The following is a 22849-nucleotide window of genomic DNA, read 5'->3' as shown; positions in this document are numbered from 1 at the left end:
TTAATGATACCTATGACTACTACCCTGCAGGCTTGAATTGACAGTCATCCAAAAAATAGCACTTTGATAGCCAGAGTCAGAACCTTCTCAGCTGTTCTCAGAAACATGCACTCTTCTAGGTTTCAGCCTTCCAAATTAGACACAGGGATGTCCTACCCACACTGTCCTGTCTCGTAATCTAATTGTTCTCCAATATCCTCAGATATTGCTTTGAAGCCATTTTCAGCGAGAAAGTCTACTAAAGGCATTGTACTTCCCAGCACAATAAGCTCTACCTTCACAGTACAAGTTTTCAATTGCTGTTTGCTGCAAGAAACTTTTCTTCACTCATTGATGTCTTAGTTGTGCTTATGGGCTTGACAACTGCATTTGATTACAAAAAGGCTGGTGTGAAGAGAGAAGACACAATGTATTAAAGATTAATACAGAGCTTGGCATACCATGTTTGCTCAATAAGTGTGATTTCCCTTTTCAAACTTGTTTCACACAATTCTACATTTGTCTCTTTAGAATATAGGTATCATCTTCCATCAATACAGTACAAGTATTTCTGTACCTTCAGTAAAAAAAAGGCACAAATTGCCCCTTTCCAGTGTTTTTATTGACACATATAACATTCCCAAACCATTTTACAGGTTTCTTTGCACAGGTTTATTGTTTATAGGAAAGACCAGGATTAAAGTAGAATACCAAAGAAGACCAGAAATGAACAAGCTTCATTAAGGCAAAGTCTTCTTTCTCTTCACATTTACCTAAATAGAAAGGCATTCAGTTCTCGAATGACTTTAATCTTAAATCTTAGAAACATATTCAGTACCCTATGTGACCAGATACATCCCTATACTATAAACACCTGAAGAGATGTTACATTTTGAGGCATTAACCATCTCTCTAGGAAAATGAAAAGAAGTTGTATCTTCAAACTTTGAGGAAAAAACAGACTATGTATATGTGAAACAGGAAATTGTAAAGTAGTAAAAAGAACAAGATACATCTGTCTCCAGTCAGTTCTAGGGTGCAAAGGTTAGTAACAGAAGACACACCCCAGGAAGGAATGCATTCATTTCATGTGCCTAACAGTGCAATTCAAACTGCATCTCATCTAATGTGTTCTTACTATAACTTCACTTCCTGCAGGACCTCGGACAATTACTTAAATTTCTGTGCCTCAATTTTCTACTGTAAAATAAGAATTATAGTATATTCTGTTGAGGAGTGGAGGAAATAGAGCAAGCACTACAAATAGTACCTGGCCAGAAGAATGGACAGAAAGTAGACTAGTAGTTGCAAGGACTGAAGGTGACTAGAGAACAGGAGTGATTGGTTTCTCTGCAGTGATAAAGACAGACTTTCTCAAGTTAGATAGAAGACATGGTTGTGGAACTCTAAATATAGTAACAATCACTGAATTGTACACTTTGAAAAAATGGGTTTCATGGTAAAGTGTACTTGAATAAAGCTATTACAAAAAGTCTTTTAAAAGTAGAATAGTAAACTGATATATATATATATATACATATATAAGTGCCCAATAAGTGTTAGCTATTAATAATCATAAAATTATTGTCCCTGTCAGTTCTATACTCGTAACAAAAGCACACCAAATCTAGAAAAAGATCTCTAATTTACATACATGGATCCAACAACATTCATACATTTATTTCCACCCAACCATCTCAGAAACTGACAGCCTAGTTAAGGATCACTTCAGTGCTCAAACCGGACTAAAACATCAGCATGCAATGGATAACTTGATGGTACCCGAAAATATCAACTGACAAATTTTCATTCTCATCTCCAGAAATAAGCAGGCATCTCAAATGTAGTAAATCAACAGACTATATCCCCAAGTTCAGACTCACTAGCCTTCTAATCACATTTCTGGGGGTATTATTTATAAAAGACATAGTCAACAAAAAAGATTACCAGTCTCATGCTATTTTACTTTGCCCAACAAAAAAATTCCTACAACACAATGAAAAGATCAAATTTAACTTACATATCTTTGAGGCCAAAATCCAAACAAAACATACACACACACCAAAAAAAATCAATATTTGATGATGACTTTCAAGACCATTCAGAACATTTAAATATGTTATCATCGATAGAGTTTTTGTAATCTGAACACTAATTAAATCAAGTTTTCACCCTTCCTTTTGCTATGTAACAAGAGTATCATGGTCTCAGATGTAGAAGCAGCAGGTGATCATCCAAGCTGGCTATGATACATTCTGCAGGGATACTCAAAAGCTTGAAATTCATCAGAAGCATGAAATGTCAACAACCTAGAACAGGAGTTCCTCTGTTGGAGGCTTCTGCCCTTCCAGTCTTCATTTCTAAAATCAACCTTTGCAGCAAACCAGGAAAAGCTATATTACAGCTTCCAGACTCAGGACTTCACTTGCCACAGAAAGCAAGACCTTTTGCATATATTAAAAATAATTATATTCTTTAATCATTCAATTCTAGAAAAGAGTAATCAATCCTACAGCTTAGCCACTTTTGTTGGCAATGCCAAGGATTGAAGCAAGAGTACTGTGCATGCCTGGCAATGCTCTCCATGGAACTACACCCCCAGCCCTACATTTCAACTACACAAAACCATTCTCAAGCCACCCAAGAGCAACAGACCAATAGGACCACGCTGCCTTAGAGCCAATGTGCTTAACCCTCCAAATCCCCTTAAATCGTGGCCTTCGGAATTTCAGAGTAAATGTTTCACCTGAGTAAAATCCAGTAGAGACTAAATCTCCTTTGAGAAGTATAGTTACCTCTTCAATATTATAATTACTTGGGTAGATTACAAGCAACAACTTAGGAAAGATATTTGAGTGGGAAGCTCAAAATTTTTCAGAGAGTGGAAAGAGATAGTTTATGACAAATCTCAAAAATTTTTCCTTTAGTAGTTCAAGAGTAAAACACTCGATTTATCCTCACAGGGTTTATAATTTAAAAGATAAATTATAATGAATTCAAATATCTACCCCCAAACCTTTAGACAAGGCTGGAACAGAGAAGATAAGCCCAGTAATGCTTGGTAACTCATCCCATATGAACCCATTTGGCCTAGTGTTGCTCATTTGGTTACTCTGAGAATGGGGAAAATTATGTTTTTATAATCATATATTTATATGAAGCTAGTCTTTAAATACAAAATCAATAAATATTTCAACTCTATGATAAAGAAAACACACTATTAAGAATTGCTATCACTATAAGCAACTGCATATTTACAATGAATGGTCTCTGACTCCTAATCTGTCTATTAGAGTTCTTCAACTGAAACATAGAAGGCAACCATTCTTACTACCTTATAGGAGTCCTGTTTAGTTGAGATCAGCCTGTCTCAGATGCTCTGTTCCCTGAAAAGCCTTCACATTTGTGTGCATAAATATTAGAGTACAGGTAGGTGCACATGTGCAAAATGTACATATCTAAGGGGGAGCTAATTAGGTTTACAAATAATGTCTAAAATACAAAATCAATTGCTATTCCCCAGCCAAAACAAACAAATAAAACAAAACTATATATATAAAATGAAAAAAACTGCTGAGCCCACTACAGGAAAGGCATCAGCTGTAAACTCAACTCAACCTTTGCCACGTTACATAGACATCCTTCTGTTACCTAGGCCTCAGAACACTAGATTTGGTGTCCATTGGATAAATGCACACTTCTGTTGTAGCCTTTCTTTCTAGTCTGAGGCTGGACCATACAAAATAATGAATAGGTCCGTTTAGCTACGTAATATATAACCATACCTTAAAAGAAGGTGCCCACATGACAATATGTATTACAAACTACGAACCTAGACTTCTATCTTCTTCTACTTAGAAAAGCCCAAACATTGAACCACTGAGAACTTGGAAGGAAAGTTGCATGTATGACTGCTAGCACTGTATATTCAGGATATGGAAGAAAGATTAAAAACTAGTCTTAACCGAGGTACTGTTACACGTGACAAAAAAGTAACTATACAAAAATACTTTTTAAAAGCTCATTCTTAAATGTCTTTTGCTTAAAAACAAACAAACCAAGTATAGCACTACCTCTGATCAAAATCTGAAAATATTAATACATATTTTCTCCTCCCACATCTATAAATCTCCTACCTAACCTCTATCTTTGCCCTCTTAAGTTTGGGGGAGAAAAGAGAAAGAAAATGGATACAGACTATTACTATTTATGAAAAGAGGCATATTCTAATAGTCATAAGGCAATGTGTTTAAGAGTTGCACCTGAACAAATATTCTCCAAGCTGAAGATAGTCACTAAACCCTTTTTAATTTGCAGAGTGGATCCACTTGCTCTTCGGGTCACTGGTTGTCACCCTAATGGATCATAGTAACTTCATCATGCCTTAAGGAGGCATTTTGCTATGTGTGGTATGCACATGTATTTGAAAGAAAAAGCATTAAGAGGAAAAGGACAGCCTTGCAAATATCAGTTCCTTATATAAATGACAACAGTACTACGTGGCTCCCTTTTAATACCTCGAGAATTGAATAAGAGAGTGGGGAAGTTGGTCGTGGTAAACTGTTCTTTCGGGTGAGCCTTCAGTTCACTGGTTTTCAATGTCTGTATCCAGATCCACTATGGAGTGAACGTGAGTATCATCCAACTGATCACGAAATAGAATAAGAAGACTGGATACACAGCGAGAGCTTTCCGATTGGGTGGCTGGCTGTCAGCAAGAAAAGCTGTAGATGCTAAAGAAAACCAAAAGGAATATTTAATATTATCATGTTATCAGAACTACTAATATTTACTAAACTCTAATGTGAACATAGAAGTACACTAAAAGTTCAGTTTCATTTGTGGCCCCTTAGAGAACAATAAGTTCAGTTATAGGGCAGGAATGTATGGCTCAGTGGCAGAGCACTTGCTTAGCATGGACAAGGCCCTAGGTTCCATTCAAAATAACACACACAAGCAGAGATCACATATCTGTCATCTTCCAATAGCCCAGGGCAGCTTCTTTCAAATACTAAAGCTTCAAAAGTTTTTAACTATTCTGGATAGAAATCCTTCTTATGCAGGGTTCTTGGCCTTTTGTGGAAAGTTACTGAACTATGTTTAGCAGGTTTAAATATGTGTAAGGTTATTTGCTCCTATAATAAATGGTCTCATATTGCTTCCTTCACTTTTGGGAGTTAATTTGGGTGGGTCTGTTTTGTTACTGTTGCCATTACCATTCTTTTTTCAAACAAAGTCTTACAAAACCCAGGCTAGTCTTGAACATACTAGGTAGCTGAAGTTGACGGTGAACTCATAATCCTCTTGCTGCTACCAAGTGCTGGGACTATAGGCCTGCAAGTTACCAGCTCTCTTTAAAGTGCTATTCTGTTCATCTAAGAAAAGCTTACTCATCCTCTTACTCAACAAGAACAACCCCTACAGGTTAGGCAGAATGGTGCAGGTCTGTAATCCCAACAATTTGGGAGGCAAATGCAGGAGGATTATGAGTTTAAGGCCAGCCTGAGTAAGATAGAAGATTGAGATCCTGTCTAAAAAAAATGTGGTTATGTACAGCTTTTTTGTTCTGTTCTCTGGGACAGAGGCTTCAACTCGGGCCCGAAAGTGCTAAAGAAGCACTCTACTATAAGTACTACTATAATTCCCAGTCTCATTTGATAAGTTTTATTCTGAGACAGGGTATTGCTAACTGTCCAATTCGGTTTTGAACGGCAATCTTCTTTCCTCAATCTCTAAAGTAGCTGGGATTGTAAGTGCACACTACCATGCCCAGAGACTGTTCATATCTTCTAAGTTCAGATGTCCAGCTCACATCACACGGACACCATCACCTTCAAAATTTTCTTAGAACAGCAGGTTCTATGGCTGCTATGTTCATTTGACAGCAGAATTTAATTGTTCATAATTGGCTCTTCATTTTTAACCCATGGTTTTATCAATTCTGGTACTATACATATAAGTACATACTCACCGATCACAGACCAAGCAAACATTACCACTACCACAAAAAGCCGAATCATAAAATTTATTGGGCCCTGCCCTGCCAAAAGCACCAGCCGGCAAATCAGCATTGCAACAGTCAAAGGAAGTACGCAGTATCCCAGCACACATAGGCTCTGAAAGAAAGAACTACACGCATCCACAGATCATTAAGTATCATCGAATGGTACCAGACACATCTTATTGCACAGATGCCTCACAGATTTGATGGACTATTGCCTCCTTCTGGCTATCCTATCTATATCTTTACCCTGATGGTAATTTAATAAGACTAGTTTCCTGTATCATATACTTTCATATTCTCTCTACTCTTCCTGTTCCCCTCTTAGGTCCCTTAGTAGTCAATTTCCTAATATCAGATGATCTGCTCGAATTACTAGAGATCTCCCATTGATTCTCTAGCGTAGTTCTTAATCTACTTTAGTTAGAGACAAATTTGAGGATGTGTTTACCATAGGTTCCCCCAAAACGCATGTATCTTAAGTAAATTTGCTTACAACTTCAAGGTTTACAGAGAATATCTGAAGTTCATCACTGAACTCTAAATTTTATTTCAATTGAGTTGCTGCTCTATTTTAATGGTATTAAGAGAACTTTTTATTTGGTCATTAAGTCAAATTTTCTTTAAAGAAAAATATCAAAATAGTACTGTTTCCCTAAAATGTACGATACGCTACCTAGCAAAGAGGAAAAGGGTACATATAATGATACTTACATGTTTCCGCCAAGAAGTTTTGAATTGAGTGTAATTGTGACTGCTCCAAACCAGACAACAACAAAAACTTCTGCAAATTGTGGTCCTCCATCTTTTTCTCCATCCACAGAACCCTTTTGTAGCATTCTAAGAAACAGCATGAAAAACTACATAATCTTTTATACAAAGCTACAAAAGCATGCTTCTCACCAGATTGCTAGGGCATATGGCATCTGAACATCTGTAATGTGTACTTTGCATTGTAAGAGAAACATCAATAGAATCTGGTAAGGCTTTCTTATTTAAAATCCAAATGCCTAAGGACTATAAGAAGATTAAGGCAGAAGGCTGGCGAATTAAAAGAAAAGAATGTACCTTTTTAGTGAAGATTACTCAGTGGTAGAGTATCTACCTAGCATGCAGGAGGCCCTGGGTCACATTCCCAAGCAAAACAAAACGGAATCTTTATTTAAGAGTTTAGGTGAAAAGTGAGTTTTTTTTTTCACACTGGGCCTCTAAGATTACAACATAGTATCAGGTGTAGCTGGCATAACAAAAAGGGCCTTCCAGTCATCAGATCAGTACTCTGTGTTTGGATTGCTTTCCTAGCTGTTAGTAAATCTGAATGCTTGTTTGCTTGCTTGTCTTTTAAACAAGGTCTGCTTGTGTGGCCTAGGCTGGACTTTAACTTGTTATCTTCCCACCTCAGCGCCAGGATTATAAGCAACATGCTCAGCTATCAATTTGTAATTCCTTTTTTTTTTTTTAAATTTTTGAGACAGGGTTTCTCCGTAGCTTTTTTGGTTCCTGTTCTGGAACTAGCTCTTGTAGACCAGGCTGGTCTCGAACTCACAGAGATCCACCTGCCACTGCCTCCCGAGTGCTGGGATTAAAGACGTGCGCCACCACTGCCCGTCATCAATTTGTAATTCTTACATTAAGGTTTGAGGCACATGCTCAGTAACAGAAATAGTCTTTGATAGTATTTAGTAGTATTTAATAGTATTTAGTTCCTGACTTTTAAAAAAATCAGAAGATAAATATTACTAAAGGACTTTGCTTTGAAACTGAGTAAATATTGAACTGGCATCTAAATATTCTGTGTCTAAGAATTTAATAGATGTAAAATGTTTCAAATTCTGGACTTAGAGAAATTATATTTCCCTAAAAAGTAATAAAAAATTAATAACCTCTTCCTATTATATAGGATAGAGAGGTTACATATTAATTCTTGTGTGGTTCTGCTGCTTGCCAATATGTGGAGAACTTTGTATTGTATGGCTATGTATATTCCATGCCAAATCTTGACCATCAGGTGCAAAGAATGTGTTAGCACTCTCAGTCGTCTGGAACCCCTATGACTTGAGCATGGTAGGTTGAAAACAACACTAACTAATCTGGGAGGCAGGTGACTCAGACACTGATCCTAGTTCTGTCACTAAACATGTCACTCAATTCCATCTTAGGATTATAGTTTTCTCTGCAAATAAGTGAAGTGAAATACATAAGCTCTGAGGTTAATCTTTTAAAACTAATGAATATATAGTACGAATTGCTGAATTGTACACTTTGAAAAAATGATTTCATGGTAAAGTGTTCTTGAATAAAGATATTACAAAAATTCTTTTAAAAGTAGAATAGTAAACTGATATATATATGTGTGTGTGTGTCCAATAAGTGTTAGCTATTAATAATCATAAAATTATTGTCCCTGTCAGTTCTATACTTGTAACAAAAGCACACCAAATCTAGAAAAGGATCTCTAATTTACATGCATGGATCCAACAACATTCATACATTTATTCATATATATATTTATTTTCCAAGAGCTCTTAACATACATCCTTTCAAGGCACTGAACTGGTTCCCTTGATATGATTACTAAAGGTACAAGAAAATAATACTGCATTACAATCTAAATGAGCATATCATAAATTTAAATTTTAATAGTTATGGTGTGGTGGCGCATACTTGTAAACCTAGCACTCAGAGCAGAGGCAGGAAAAGCACAAATTTGAGGCAAGCATGAGCTACATGGAAAATTCTGGGATAGTGTGGGCTATACAGTACAATCTTGTCTTTAAGAGGTCTTAAAGGCCTAGTCAACTTTTTCCTTAATTCTGGAACTCCATCAAAATGTCTAGTGAAAATGAAAGTAAATACTTACAATGCAAGTGTCACGCACAGTATTAATGGGCCCCACAAATCCCCTACAAGGAAAGAAAAGACAGGATGCTAAGAAACAAATATGCCATATTTCCTATATTTATCCTAATTCTTACCTCTCTCACTCTTAGAATCCAAAGAGCAAGTTTTACCTAAGCCTCCCCAACCTTTCTGTCCCCATATCTGTCTTCACCGTTTCCCTCTATGAGTCATGAATTACCCTTTCTTCACTTCCTAATCCCCATCCCAACACATGAAGAGCCATGAACAATCTGTCCCTTAAATGTACAAAATATTCAAATCCAAAATTCTGCCTGTGACTTCAGGATACGGATGGAATCTGAAGCTCATCAAAGGACATAGATGATATCCCCTACATTCCCAACGACAGCCAATCGCATTTAAGCTCACCTGTGAGCATTTGTAAGCTCATATTTACGGATGAACTTAATACAATGAGCTAAGTCTTTCAACTGCTGAAATTCTATTCCAAATTTCTTTCAAAAATTTCATTTATAAAGCTGGGCGGTGGTGGCGCACGCCTTTAATCCCAGCACTCGGGAGGCAGAGGTAGGCGCATCTCTGTGAGTTCGAGACCAGCCTGGTCTACAGAGCAAGTTCCAGGACAGGCTCCAAAGCCCCAGAGAAACCCTGTCTCGAAAAACCAAAAAAAAAAAAAAAAAATTTCATTTATATAAGTGTCTCATCCTGTGAAACGTCAGCTTTATTACACTTGCCTTTTATAAAGCAGTAAATGATAAGGTACCAATGATACAAAGCAAATCCTCAAAACCTCCATACTCACAGTCTCTTAACAGAGCATTACTTTTCCTTGGATATAAAACGTGCATAAATTTCTTTCCCACAGCTTTTAGATCACGCATCTGAAAGACAAAAATAACTTGATGTACTGTAATGAGTAAAGTTACCAGGCAGTCTCCTCCACTTGCTAAAAAGACTAACAACTCACTCTCAAAGAGAGAATCTTAAATTTCAATAGGTAAAATATATTAAAAAAATCAAAGAACCAAACAAAAATCTTTCAAAACATTAGTAGTATTTATACCTGCAACACCGAGGGGGGTTCTCGACTAGTCTAACTTACGATGGTATGGCGAACGGACTCATTTAGTGTGGAGTTGTCAAGTTCTCGAGCACGAGCTTTCATGGGAATAGTGATCTCGCCTTCCACTGGAATGTCTTGTGAAATTGATATATCAGAAAGGCCCGCGAACTGAGAAAAGATTGGGGAAAGACAATTCAGTTTATAACAGACTGCAAAATATCCCCAAACCATCACCATTTTCTAGAGATGGGACTGTATATTTCATTTGGATTTTTCTTTCTTGTTCTTTTTCTTCTTCTTTTTTTTTTAATTTTTTTTTTTTTTTGTTTTTCGAGGCAGGGTTTCTCTGTAGCTTTGGAGCCTGTCCTGGAACTAGTTCTGTAGACCAGGCTGGCCTTGAACTCACAGAGGCTGGCCTCTGCCTCCATAGTGCTGGGATTCAAGGTGTGCACCACCACCGCCTAGCAATTATTTGGGTTTTGCATAGTAGTCAAAAGTAAATGTTAACGCAACAGACATTAAACAATACAGTTAATTCTCAAACATTCCTTTTAATTAAAGGTGGCAGAACATAATGAGTAAATGCTAGAAGCTTGCCCTCAACTATTCAGTTTTTTCAAGCATGAGTTCCAGGCCAGTCTGGTGAACACAGTTAAGACCCTGTCTATATATACATACATACGTACATGCATACTTACATACATGCGTACTGGGCTTCACTGAAGGGAGCAGTCTGGAGGAAAGAGAAACTAAAAACAGCTAGGTTACCTGTCACTAACTATGTCACAGTCAACAATGTCTGCATTAGTTTACGTGCTTTTCACTATTCTGTGAAATCATTTTCCCAACGAGTAAACTGGGGTTTAGAGTAATTTTACTCAAGGTCACAACTGATCCATAAGGTGACCCAATTACCTTGTCCCTTCAGTGATGGGGATAAGACCTATAGGGCTTTGTACACGCAAAACAAGCATTTTACCACTGAGCTACAACTCCAGACCCAACACAATCTTTGACAGTTTCATTCCTGGTACCTACAATACTGTCTGGAACACAGGAGATACTCAATCAATATTTGCTGAATGAAGACATGAACAAAGAGAACCACTAAGGAGCAGAGCTGGGACGAGAACCAAGTTCACTTGCCTCTCACTTCGGTTCTCTACTGTTAAGTTGCCAATTTAAAAGAATAGAAATGAAATCATTTATTGAGCAAACACTATATAAGCAAATACTGTTTGGAAGGAAGAACAGCAGGGTATAACAATGACTTCCTTATAGTCCTCTGATCATGGTCTCGATTGTATTAGGCACTTCGTATGAGTTATGTTATTTTGTCTTCCTGGAAACTGTTAAAGGCAGAGACTTCTATTTTAGTTTAAGAGATAAATACCTTCTACTGAAATTAATTGCTTAAACTCACACAAGCTTCAGTTTGAATGGATTCCAGCCCACGTAAGTTTAACTGTAAAGCCTGTGTTCTTAAGTTGTATGCACTGTGGCTTTTACTCTAAGTGTCCCGAAGAGGATGACAACGACCTGGAAATAATATTTAGCCTACTAGGGTCACTGAACAAGTAAAGATTCAAGTTACAAGCAATAAAATGACAACGTCCTATGGGAAGCTGTTTCTCATTACTTCTGGAATACTTCACAATGGCTGGTGACATGTCCTGATAAAATGACAGTGAGAGCAGATTAATTCAGAAAGCACTCAAGGCTCAGCATTTGACACAACGTAGGGGACAAGGAACCCCTAGTGTGGAAGGGCAGAGGAGATACACGAAAAAGTGCAGAAGGAAGGACCGCGGAAGGAGAGGAAAGCAATTAACTCAAAGTACAGGTGCTTTGCTAATGACTGTAGCAGCAGAGGCCTGCAAGGCGAAGGAGCTCTAGCTCTCTTAAGCCACGACCAGTGCCCGACTTCCATTAGGGGAGTTCTGCCTCACCCTGGGCCCCTTCTGTCACAGTACCCTAGCTCACCAAAGGCTTAGGCGCCGCTGTCTCAGGTTCTCCAGGCGATTCCTCGGCTTCCGCCATCTCGACACACCTTCGTCCGGGTTGCTCCCATGAGTCTTTGCAAAACCTGAGACGTGGAGAACGCGGCTGGTCAGCGCGCTGTCACGTGGAGATGGCGTCATTGCAGGCGCCCGCCCGAGGCTCGCTGCTGCAGTGCAGGGCCCGCCCTTGTGGTCCGGGTACCTCTGGGCTCCTCCTTCCTCACTTTTGGGGGCCGGTACCGCTAGATGGCGCTCCGGCTTTCATGCCCTCTATGAGCACAGGCTCGTCTCCCCGAAGCGGCCAGGGGGTGCCCAGAGGAGTTCAGCCGAATGCAGCCGAACTTGGCCGAGCACAGCCGAACTTAGCGGCGCACAGCCGAGCCGAGAGGCTCCCAGCCGAACCTAGACGAGCACAGAAAACTCACGGCCGAACACAGTCCCGCCCAGTTGCTCACAGTCGAATGCAGGCGGGCACAACCGAGCCCAAAGGCGCACAGCCGAACGTAGCCGAGCACAGCCGAACCCAGCGGAGCACAGGCGATAGCAGTCGAACGCAGCAGCCTCCTGCCGAGCGCTGCCGAGTACAGCCGAGCATAGCCGAACTTAGCCGAACACAGCCGAGCACAGCGGAGCACAGGCGATCACAGTCGAACGCAGCAGCCTCCTGCCGAGCCCCACCAGCGCCCAATCAGTCCTAGAGAAACAGAGCTGAGCCAAGACACGCCCGGCTAGGACCAGCGACTAGCAGCCTTTGGCAGGGCCAGTTCATAGCAAGTGGCTCTGAAGTGCCAGTCTCCGTGTACCCCCAACCGGGTTCTCTTCTAGGGGGCAAAGAAAAAGGTCTTCAAGTTGAAGAACCTGATCCTCCTGACCCGGGGCTCCCTCTACTGCTGCCCCTGCCCTACTAGTTCCCTGAGCTTCTTAGCGAGCTTCCATCTCTTTCAAATCTTTAAACCTCTGTACTGTCTTCTCACCGATCCTGCAAAATCTTCTCCATCACTTGTGGAATGGGAGAGATTCACTGACCCAACTTTCCAATTTCACTACAACGTTGAAGTTGCAAAACTATTTGGGGGCAAGTACTGAAAACGTCCTTGCTCAATAGTGGCGCCTGGGTGGGTGGTGGGCAAGGGATGAATGGAGGTTAGCTACTGTAACCCAAAAAGAAAAAAAAAGCCCCTGCCCGGACCAACTTTGACCCCCTACCTCTCTCTGTAAATTCAAGGTTTTTCTGACTCCCGCTTGCTGTGGCTCACCTCCTGCCCCCCCCCCCCCCCCCCCCCCGCTTAAATGAGGTCAAACAAGAGAGCCATTCTGATGCTATCAATATTCTCCCTTATGCAGCTGCCCTCTGAGCCGGGGGTGGGGGTGGGGGTGGGGGGGGTGGGGGGGTAAGGGGGGTGCCGTTAGGTATTTAAGCAAGAAGAGTAGGAAATAAGTGAAAGGCACTGCTTTATATTTTTGGATAGGTATTTTAGGAAGGAAGCCAATAATAAATGAAAGAGGAGAAGCTAAGTGGTGGTGGCCTTTAATCCCAGCACTTGGGAGGCAGAGGCAGACAGATCTCTGTGAGTTAGAGGACAGCTTGGTCTACAGCGCTAGTTCCAGGAGCTAGGGCTGTTGCACAGAGAAATCCTGTCTCAAAAAAAAAAAAAAAAAAAAAGAAAGAAAGAAAGAAAAGAAACCTGTTAAATAAATGAAAGAGGCGATACATAGAATATGGAAAACCAGATTAAGCGTTGGGGATAGCTGTTATTTTACTGAATTGTTAGTACAATAATTTTTCAAACCAAGTAAGCTTTCGGTACTTAAACAAATACTCGTGGAAGTGATAATAGAATTCAAAATTTGCCAAGGCTGTGGCGCTTGCTTGTAATCCCAGAGGCAGGAGGATTGTTGTAACTTTGAGGCCAGTCTAGTCTATATATAAAATTTCAGGCCAGTCATGGTTATCTGGCACCTTGTCTTTTTGTTGTTGTTGTTCTTTTGTTTGTTTTATTATTATTTATTTATTAAAGATTTCTGTCTCCTCCCCGCTAAGGCCTCCCATTTCCTTCCCCCTCCCCCAATCAACTCCCCCTCTCTCAGCAGCCCGAAGAGCAGTCAGGGTTCCCTGCCCTGTGGGGAGTCCAAGGACCTCCCACCTCCTTCCAGGTCTAGTAAGGTGAACATCCAAACAGCCTAGGCTCCCACACAGCTAGTAAGTGCACTAGGATCATAACCCAGAGCCATTGTTCTTGACTTCTTAGCAGTTCTCATTGTCCGCTATGTTCAGTGAGTCCGGTTTTATCCCATGCTTTTTCAGACCCAGTCCAGCTGGCCTTGGTGAGTTCCCGATAGAACATCCCTATTGTCTCAGTGTGTGGGTGCACCCCTTGCCGTCCTGAGTTCCTTGCTCGTGCTCTCTCTCCTTCTGCTCCTGATTTGGACCTTGGGCTGGCACCTTGTCTTAACAAATGTTTTAGGCTAGTTGATACAAACTCCTATTTTAATTGCAACAAAAATATCATATGCAGGGCATGATAGCCCAACCCAGCCAGTAATCACATCACTAAGAGGTAGAGGCAGGAAGATCAGGAATTAAAGACCATTCTGGGGTACATAGAGAGACCAGTCTCAAAAAAAATCTAATCATAACAAAATATACAACTGCCTCAAGTCAACCTCGGTCTCCCCTCCTCCTAATATCGTTTTACCCTGTCTCCTACACTTATCACTCAAGTCCCTTCCCACTTCCACTGATAATTTCATTTCCTTGCCAGTCTCCAAAATTAGTTCTTTCTCCCTCACTGCTAGCATCCAGTTTTTCTCTCTAACCTCACCTCAGCTTCTTTACCGCTCTTTCAAGATGCCACTAATGTTGAGTTAAGAGGAAAAAGCTCATAAAACAAGCCAATAAACTTCCAGGATACCTAAGGATTATTTCAGACTATTGGTGCTCCTTTTTCTCCATTAACTAAGTGCGTACAGCGCTGGTGTGATGCTCTGAGCTGACAAAAGGGAGGTTGTAAACGAAGAGGGTGGTATAAGAGAAGCTTTCTGTTTCTCATCAAAATGTTATCTCCCTAAAGTACTAAATTAACCCGGATTCTATGTTGATTTTTATTTCTATTTATTTTGAGACAGAATATCTCAATCAGGCTGTCCTTAAACTCCTTATATAAGTGGGGATGGTCTCAAACTTCTGACCCTCTTTCTCCATCTCCTGGATGCTAACAAGTGGGGGCTACTTCTGCAGTGTTGCAGACTAGATGTAGAGCAAGGTCTCATGCATTCTGGACGAGTATTCTATTATTAAGCTACATCCCCAATGCTCGGTGTGCTTTGCCATGCTGCCAGTCATTACTTTCTGTCCAGATATGGGGATCTGCGGTGCAGCAGGATTTGTAGGACATGTAAGAGTTGCTTAGAAACTTTGTCAGTGCTAGAAGACAGGGTAATATTTCATCTGAGTATGCAGAATTTTACTGGTTCTTCATTTCAAGACAATATAATATATAACTATAAAATTAACTTGAAAAACATTGAGGAAATATTTTCTTAGAAAATAATAGTTATAATTGAAGCCGAAAGCCAGGCATGGTGGCACACACTTGTAATTTCAACACTCAGAACATTGAGGTAGGCATTCAAGACTATCCATAACTCCATAGAGACTACATAGGAACTTTGAGGCCAGCCTGAGCTACAAGAGACCTTGTCTCAAATACAAATCAAAGGCAGGCATGGCAGGCATGTCAGGCATGGGCATGTATTTCTGTAAGCCTAACACTTGCAAGACTGAGACAGGAAGCCAGTGTAGGCAGCATAATAAGATAGTTTCAAAAAAAAGCATAAAATTGACTCAGGAAGTTAGTAGGAAATTTCATTAAAAAAATTTAAGAAAGGGGCTGGAGAGATGGCTCAGAGGTTAAGAGAGTTGTCTGCTCTTCCAAAGGTCCTGAGTTCAATTTCCAGCAACCACATGGTGGCTCACAACCATCGGTAATGGAGTCTGGTGCCCTCTTCTGGCCTGCAGGCATACACACAGACGGAATATTGTATACATAATTGTTGTAATTGTAGCAGTGGGCTACATTCCTGGCACCAGGCCACCTGCACGGCTAGCTTTATACCCGAAATAATTACACGGAAACTGTATCCTTTTAAACACTGCTTGGCCCATTAGTTCCAGCCTCTTATTGGCTAGCTCTTACATATTGATCTAACCCACGTGGTGGCTTACCAGGGAAGATCTTAACCTGCATCTGTCTGGAATGGGAGAACCATGGAGACTCTCTGATTCAGCTTCTTTCTCCCAGCATTCTGTTCTGTTTTCTCCGCCTACCTAAGGGTTGGCCTATCTAATGGGCCTAGGCAGTTTCTTTATTAATAAGAAATCACTCCCACATCACATAATAAATAAATAAATATTTTTAAAAATTTAAGAAAAAGTGTAAATACATAAAAGGCAATATATACAACAATCTGTATATCATGTGAATTAAAAACTACATGCTATAGATATATATTTTATGTATCCATATATTTCAAAATTCACGAACTACTTGCAGACTGGCTAAACCAGTAACTACCTTTGGGGAAAGGAACTGGATATGGTTAGACTTTCCCTGGAGAACTGGTCTAGCGTATGACCTGTAGAACTATTCATTATATGACCTTCAATGGATTTGAATCCTTCCTTCTTTCTTTCTTTCTTTCTTTCTTTCCTTCCTTTCTTTCTTCCTTCCTTCCTTCCTTCCTTCCTTTCTTCCTTCCTCTCTTTCTTTCTCTGTTTCATGTAGTGTCAAGAGACTGGCCTCAAAGGCCCTATGCAGCACACCCTGACCTGAAACTCACAATCCTCTTGCCTCAGCCTTCTGAATGCTAGAATTACAGGGGTATAACATGGCACTTAACCAGTTTGAAATGTTTATATCTATATAAAAATCTATATATGCATATGAGATTTTTTTGAAAACTAATGAAAATATAATCTCCTTCCTTTTCTGGTTGACTTTATGTCATCTTGACACAAGCTAGAGTCATCAGGGAGGAAGGCGTCTAAATGGAGAAAAAGCCTTCACAAAATCCAGCTGGAGGACATTTTCTTAATTAGTGATTGATAGGGGAGGGCCATCCCTGGGCTGGTGGTCCCGGGTTCAATAAGAAAGCAGGCTGAACAAGACATGAGGAGAAAGCCAAGAAGTATCACTCCTCTATGGCCTCTGCATCAGCCTGCTTCCCGAATCCCACCCTGTTTTAGTTCCCATCCTGAATTCTTTCAATGATGAACAGTGGTATAGAAGTGTAAGTCAAACAAACATTTTCTTCCCCAACTTGCTTTCTGGTCATGGTGTTTTGTTGCAGCAAAAGACAACTTCCTATCCCTAAAGTTTTGGACCCAAGTGTTTCTCCAATTTGTTCATTCAAGCCTACAAAACAAGATAATTCCTACACTCTATAAATGTTCCCAAAGGGGAAAAATGAATGTTTACAAATTTGTTTCAGGAACCTAATATAACTATGGTCTCAAGTCTGACAAAAATATCATTTAAAAAAGTTTATCAGTCTCCCATTTTAATATATGCCCAAATACCTTACAGTATTAGCAAATAAAGTCTGATAGAAATATAAAACAAGTGTCAGGAGGTGGTAGTGCACACCTTTAATCCCAGCACTCAGGATGCAGAGGCAGGTGAATCTCTGTGAGTTCAAGGCTAGCCTGGACTACAAGAGCTAGTTCCAGGATAGGATCCAACATTACAGAGAAACCCTGCCTCAAAACAAAAAAAGAAATATCAAGCAATAATTCTCCATGAACAGATAGAGTTTGTGTGTGCGCGCATCCAGATACACATTAAACATGCAAGTGTCTGTGCACATGCAAGTGCAAGAAGTGAGTGTAGGTGTTGTCTTCAATCACTCTCCACCTCAATTTGAGAAGCATGATCTCGTTACCCTAGAGTTCATGGATTCAGTTTGGCTGCCTGGTGAAAGCGTTCCAGGGATCCACCTTCCCTGGCCCAACCTGTGGATGAGGTCCACTTCTGGGTCTGCTGCTCTGCAGCAGTTGGAGTCTCTGTTGAGCTCCATGGTGCCTGTTACCATTAGGGGTCACCAACTGCCCTGAGTCTAAACCACCGCATGGGGCCAGGCTGGAGCCCAGGAAACAAGCTGCTGCTGGGCCCAACCAGATCTGAAAAGCCTGTGCTGCCACACCCGCCATGGTGACAACCTGTCCCAAGTTACTGCACCTGACCACATCTGGGCCCTAGTCCTGCAGCAACTGGAGTCTGTGTGGATGTCTGTTGCTTGTGGTACAACAGGGGCCCATGCAAACCATGTGTTGAACTGTGTGGCAAAGCAAGAGGACCCTGCTTAGCAGGCCCCACCCCTCACTAGTAAAGAGTGACCTGTCCCCCTCCCCCCCACAGGAGAGCTGATCCTGAACCTCCCCAGTCCTGGGATAATGGACCCTGATGGCCCCAGCATGGGAAAACTGGCCCTGTCCCCTACTAGGACAGCTGTCTCCCATACTTGGGAAAGCTCATCCCACCCCTTACCATGGGCCTGGGAGAGCTGGCTCCACCTGAGCCAGCTGAGAGAAGTGGGCCCAGCAGCCTGGACTGACTAACTCAACCTCCACCTAGACACACATCCAGGGCTTGGAGTAGGCACACCCCAATATCTACCCCATCTGTGACCTGCTGGAGTGTGTGAAGGGACTGGTCCTGTGGGACCATCACCTCAGGATCTCCATGACTTGGGGCAACATCAGGATTTCAGAAAGGGATATTGGTAAGGGATCATTACTGATGGTGTACCAAAGCCAGAGGCCTTGAACCTGACCATCAGTTCATTACACAATGAACATTTGCAGGTAAAGCTGTTTGGACAAAAGAGTAACCTGTATGATACAGATACACCACAGCTCCCAATGCCACTGAGATGAATGAAGAAACAACAGAGAAGTGGGAAAGACAAAGGAGAGAGTGGTTTTCTTTTATTATTATTAATAATAATTTTATCTTATTTTTATTCTTTTTTAGGTTTCCTTTCTGGGGGGGACACTACAAGAGGGAGGAGCAGATACAGAGGGACTGGGAGATGAGTGGGGTTGGGGTGCATGCTGTGAAATTTCCAAAGAATCGATAATAAAAATCATGGACATTCTCAATAGAGTAGCTGATATTTGCGCTTTAAAATCCATAAAAATATACTAATAAATTTGACAAGTGTCCTAGTTTAATTTTATTGCAAAGAAAACATTTTCAAATGCTTGAAATGAGTTTTTTATACTGATATATTTAATAATCATATATACATATGTGTAATGATATTTTGTTTCTGTTTTAACAAATAAAGCTTGCCTGAAGATCAGACTGCAAAGTTTAGCCACTAGAGGTCAGGTGGTAGTGGCTCACACCTTTAATCCCAGTACTTGGGAGTCCCATACCTTTAATTCCAGCACTAGGGAGATAGAGACGGGAAGGAATATGGCTGGGTGGAGAGAGGAATATAAGGAGGAAGGAGAAAAAAAACTCACTGTGTCTGGTTTGATGGAGACTGATACAGTCGGGAGATGCAGTCTGAGGACAGGATCACCCCTTTAGTCTGAGCATTGGTGGAGTTAAAAGAACTCTCTAGTGGCTGGCTGCCTTAACCCCTAAATCTGATTCTGGGTTTTTATTATTAATACCAATTAAAATTTGTACTACACATATATATGTTGTTATACACTTATACATACTGAATTTCTTTAATTCTATTTCAAAGTTAGTTTCCTTTATTATATATCTTATTTTGAGACAGGGTGCCACTAATTTATCCAGGCTGGAATTGAAGTTACTCCATAGTCATGGAAGGCCTTGAATTTGGGATCCTTCTGCCTTAGCCTCCAAAGTAGGCTATAATTACAGACCTATCACACCAGACCTGACATCCAACATTAATTTGATTGCAATGCCTTACTATGAAAAAACTTCAAATAGCTGGAAAAGTGAAAAGGAAGAAGATAAAATATGTCAGTGCAAATAAGTCCCATGTCTACAACACTTAAATTTCACAGGTAGCATTCATCTGCTTCTTTTTATGAGTTACTAGCCATCTATCAACCCTCCAGTCCATTGACCTAGCTCTAAGTTTGTTTTCTGTTCCTTTTTCAAAGTAGTTTACAGAAATTTCTCTACTTTATTCCTAAGCACTTCCGCATGTATTATTTTCAAAAGATAAAAGACTGATCCCATGGTGCAGACCTACAATTTCAGAAGAAATTCTAAGGCAGAAGGATCTCAAGGTGAAGGCCAGCCTGGGTCTGTCTCATAAGGGAAAAGGGACCATGAGGATATAGATCAATAGAAAAGCACTTGTCTGGCATGAGAGAGCCCTGGATTCAATCCCTAATATTGCAGACACACTAACACATTATATAAAGTACATATTCATAGACTGGCATGTAAAGACACTTATATTAAATGGGAAATACAGCTTATAAAAACACTGTGGGTGCTCTGGAAAGATGACTCAGCAGTTAAGAGCACTTTGCACTTAGGACCTGAGTTCTATTCCCAGCACCCACACGGTGGCAAACAACCATCTATTATAACTCCAATTCTAAAGAATTCATAGATAGTACATGCATGCGGTACATACACATGCAGGCAAAACACTCATACACATAAAATAAAAATAAACTTCTTAAAACACAGTGTAGACTTAAGGACTCCTGATCCCATGGAAATTTAATTTCCTAGCCAATATCTATTTCCTTTTAATTTTCCTTAAAGAATTATACTCACATTTAGTTTGGCAATGAGTTTAGAACCAGACAAGGACTCACAACTGATTGAAGTCAGTTGTAGCAAACATTTTGTTCAGTTTCTCAGCTTCCTTTTCCAACAGGGATGATCAAATATAATTCAGTTCCAGCTAAAGAGAATAAAACAATTAATGTAGGGAGGCTTCTGGCAAACCTTTTGCCTAATAGAGGAGACAAACTCGGTTTGTGTAATTTTTGTCTTGAATACCAACATTTGTGGCGAATAATATAGCAACCATTTTGCAACCAAGAGAAGACAAAGGTAAGGACAAAGCTTGTCTTTAAGGAAACTCTTTTCATGTTCTTTCTAACTGGAAGGCACAAAACTAGGCAAAATATTTAGATCTGGCACCATTATCAAGACCAAGAACCTGGGGATAGATAGGTCATAGGTCCTAGAGGAAAAAACACTTCTACTATTCTGCTAACTGGACCTAATATTAAACTGATTCCTCATGATTCGTCACTTCACTCATAGAAGATTGCATCTCTCAACCCCCATCAGAGAAGCTTCTCCTTGCAGTAAATGGCAATTAACACAGAGACTTCCCCAAACCTGTCAAGGGGCAGAGAATGAGAGACTATGCTCAGCACTAAATAGGGTATGCCTACCACACCCATTCTCTCATGGCTCAGAGATCATCTTGGAAGAGGAGTCAAGAAGATTATAAGAGCGAGAGCCAGTAGATAGCTCTAAAGAAAGAGTATTTGGGGGACACAACAGGACAGTTGCACATAGGAACTTGCAATGGTTTTAACAGCATTCACAAGACCTGTACAAGCTCAAGACAGACAAATTCCCAGTGTAGTGGTGGGTGAACCTGAAGCCACATCTTTAGCTGAGGACCTATTGGCAGTAGATAGCTGCTAGGAAAGGGAGAGTTGATTTTCTTTAAGGGTGTGGCCCACAGTAGGTTGACCCTGTAAGTGAATGGCCCTGAAACTAAGTATATGTGGGCAGCACAATTTGGCCTTGATGTCTTGGTTTTTATTATTTGTCCTGTATGGGCCACCAAAAGAAAAAAGGCAGATTCAGATATGATATGATATGATATGATATGATATGATATGATAAAAAGGTAGAATCTACTTTGAAAAGAAAAAAGGGATGATTTAGATATGATAAAAAGGTAGATTATTGAATCTACTTATAGAAAGCAACTTATAGTTTTAAATGTTTTACATTGGATTGGACTTTTATATATTATATACAAATTTTATATATAGATACAAATTTGAGATTAATTTTATTAAACAGACTGTACATACATTTCTAATCTTGTTCAAGGTATTGTACCTATACAGCTCATTTAACAACATAATGCAAATTTCTAGTCCTTGAAAGTATTATTGTTTAGAATAAGAAAATGCAGGTTATGAACCGGGAGGACATAGGGGTGGCCGGTAGCTCCTTTGTTCCCATAGCCTGCCGGCAGCGAGCAGGGTGGGCCCTTTGTTCGCGAGCTAACCAAGCAGCGTGGAGTTTCGTTCTGGGCACCGAGTGAAACATCATTGTGGAGTAACATCTCTGGGGAGTGACATCACTGGGAAGGTACATCAGTGGGCAAGAAGACCTGATCCTATAAAAGAAGATCCAAAGGGGAGTATTGGGAGGAAGAGATGGGCAGACGCCAATGCAGGAATTCTCCCAACAATCTGAAAAACAACACGAAACCACCAGAAGCCAGTGACCCCACAACAGGAGGACATGAACACCTTAATCAAGAAGAAGTAGAAAAAACTGACTTCATGAAAGTGATTGACACCCTTAAACAGCATATAAAAAACGCCCTTATAGAAATGGATGAGAAGTATAATAGAAAGTTCGAGGAATTGAGTAAATCAGTGAATGATACCCTAGGAAACCAAGGAAAAACAATCAAGCAGATAAAGGAAACAGTTCATGACTTGAAAACTGAAATGGAGGCAAAGAAGAAAACACAAATAGAGGGCCGACTGGACATGGAAAATCTAGGTAAACAAATAGAGATTACAGAATCAAGTATAACCAGCAGAATACAAGAGATAGAAGAAAGAATCTCAGATTCTGAGGATAACATAGAGAAAATAAACACTCTGATCAAAGAAAACAGCAAGTCCAACAAACTCTCATCACAAAACATTCAGGAAATATGGGACACAAT

At 40.3% G+C, this 22849-nt stretch overlaps 1 protein-coding gene across 1 annotated transcript; it reads right to left on the bottom strand.

Moving 5' to 3' along the window:
- Positions 1 to 582: 582 nt before the first annotated feature.
- On the bottom strand, positions 583 to 12362 carry LOC121441925 (protein YIPF6). Its single transcript, XM_041643324.1, has 7 exons — positions 11889 to 12362; positions 9945 to 10073; positions 9645 to 9723; positions 8841 to 8883; positions 6695 to 6820; positions 5951 to 6108; positions 583 to 4712 (listed from the first exon to the last, which is right to left on the bottom strand). Exons 1-7 carry the CDS (start codon positions 11943 to 11945, stop codon positions 4597 to 4599), a joined length of 708 nt encoding a protein of 235 aa, XP_041499258.1. The 5' UTR covers positions 11946 to 12362; the 3' UTR covers positions 583 to 4596.
- Positions 12363 to 22849: the final 10487 nt, after the last annotated feature.

Source organism: Microtus oregoni, unplaced genomic scaffold, assembly GCF_018167655.1.
Source record: "Microtus oregoni isolate MIOR12 unplaced genomic scaffold, Mior012 000084F_ref0000050, whole genome shotgun sequence".
Lineage (NCBI taxonomy): Eukaryota > Metazoa > Chordata > Mammalia > Rodentia > Cricetidae > Microtus > Microtus oregoni.
This window is presented reverse-complemented; position numbering and strand designations above follow the sequence as displayed.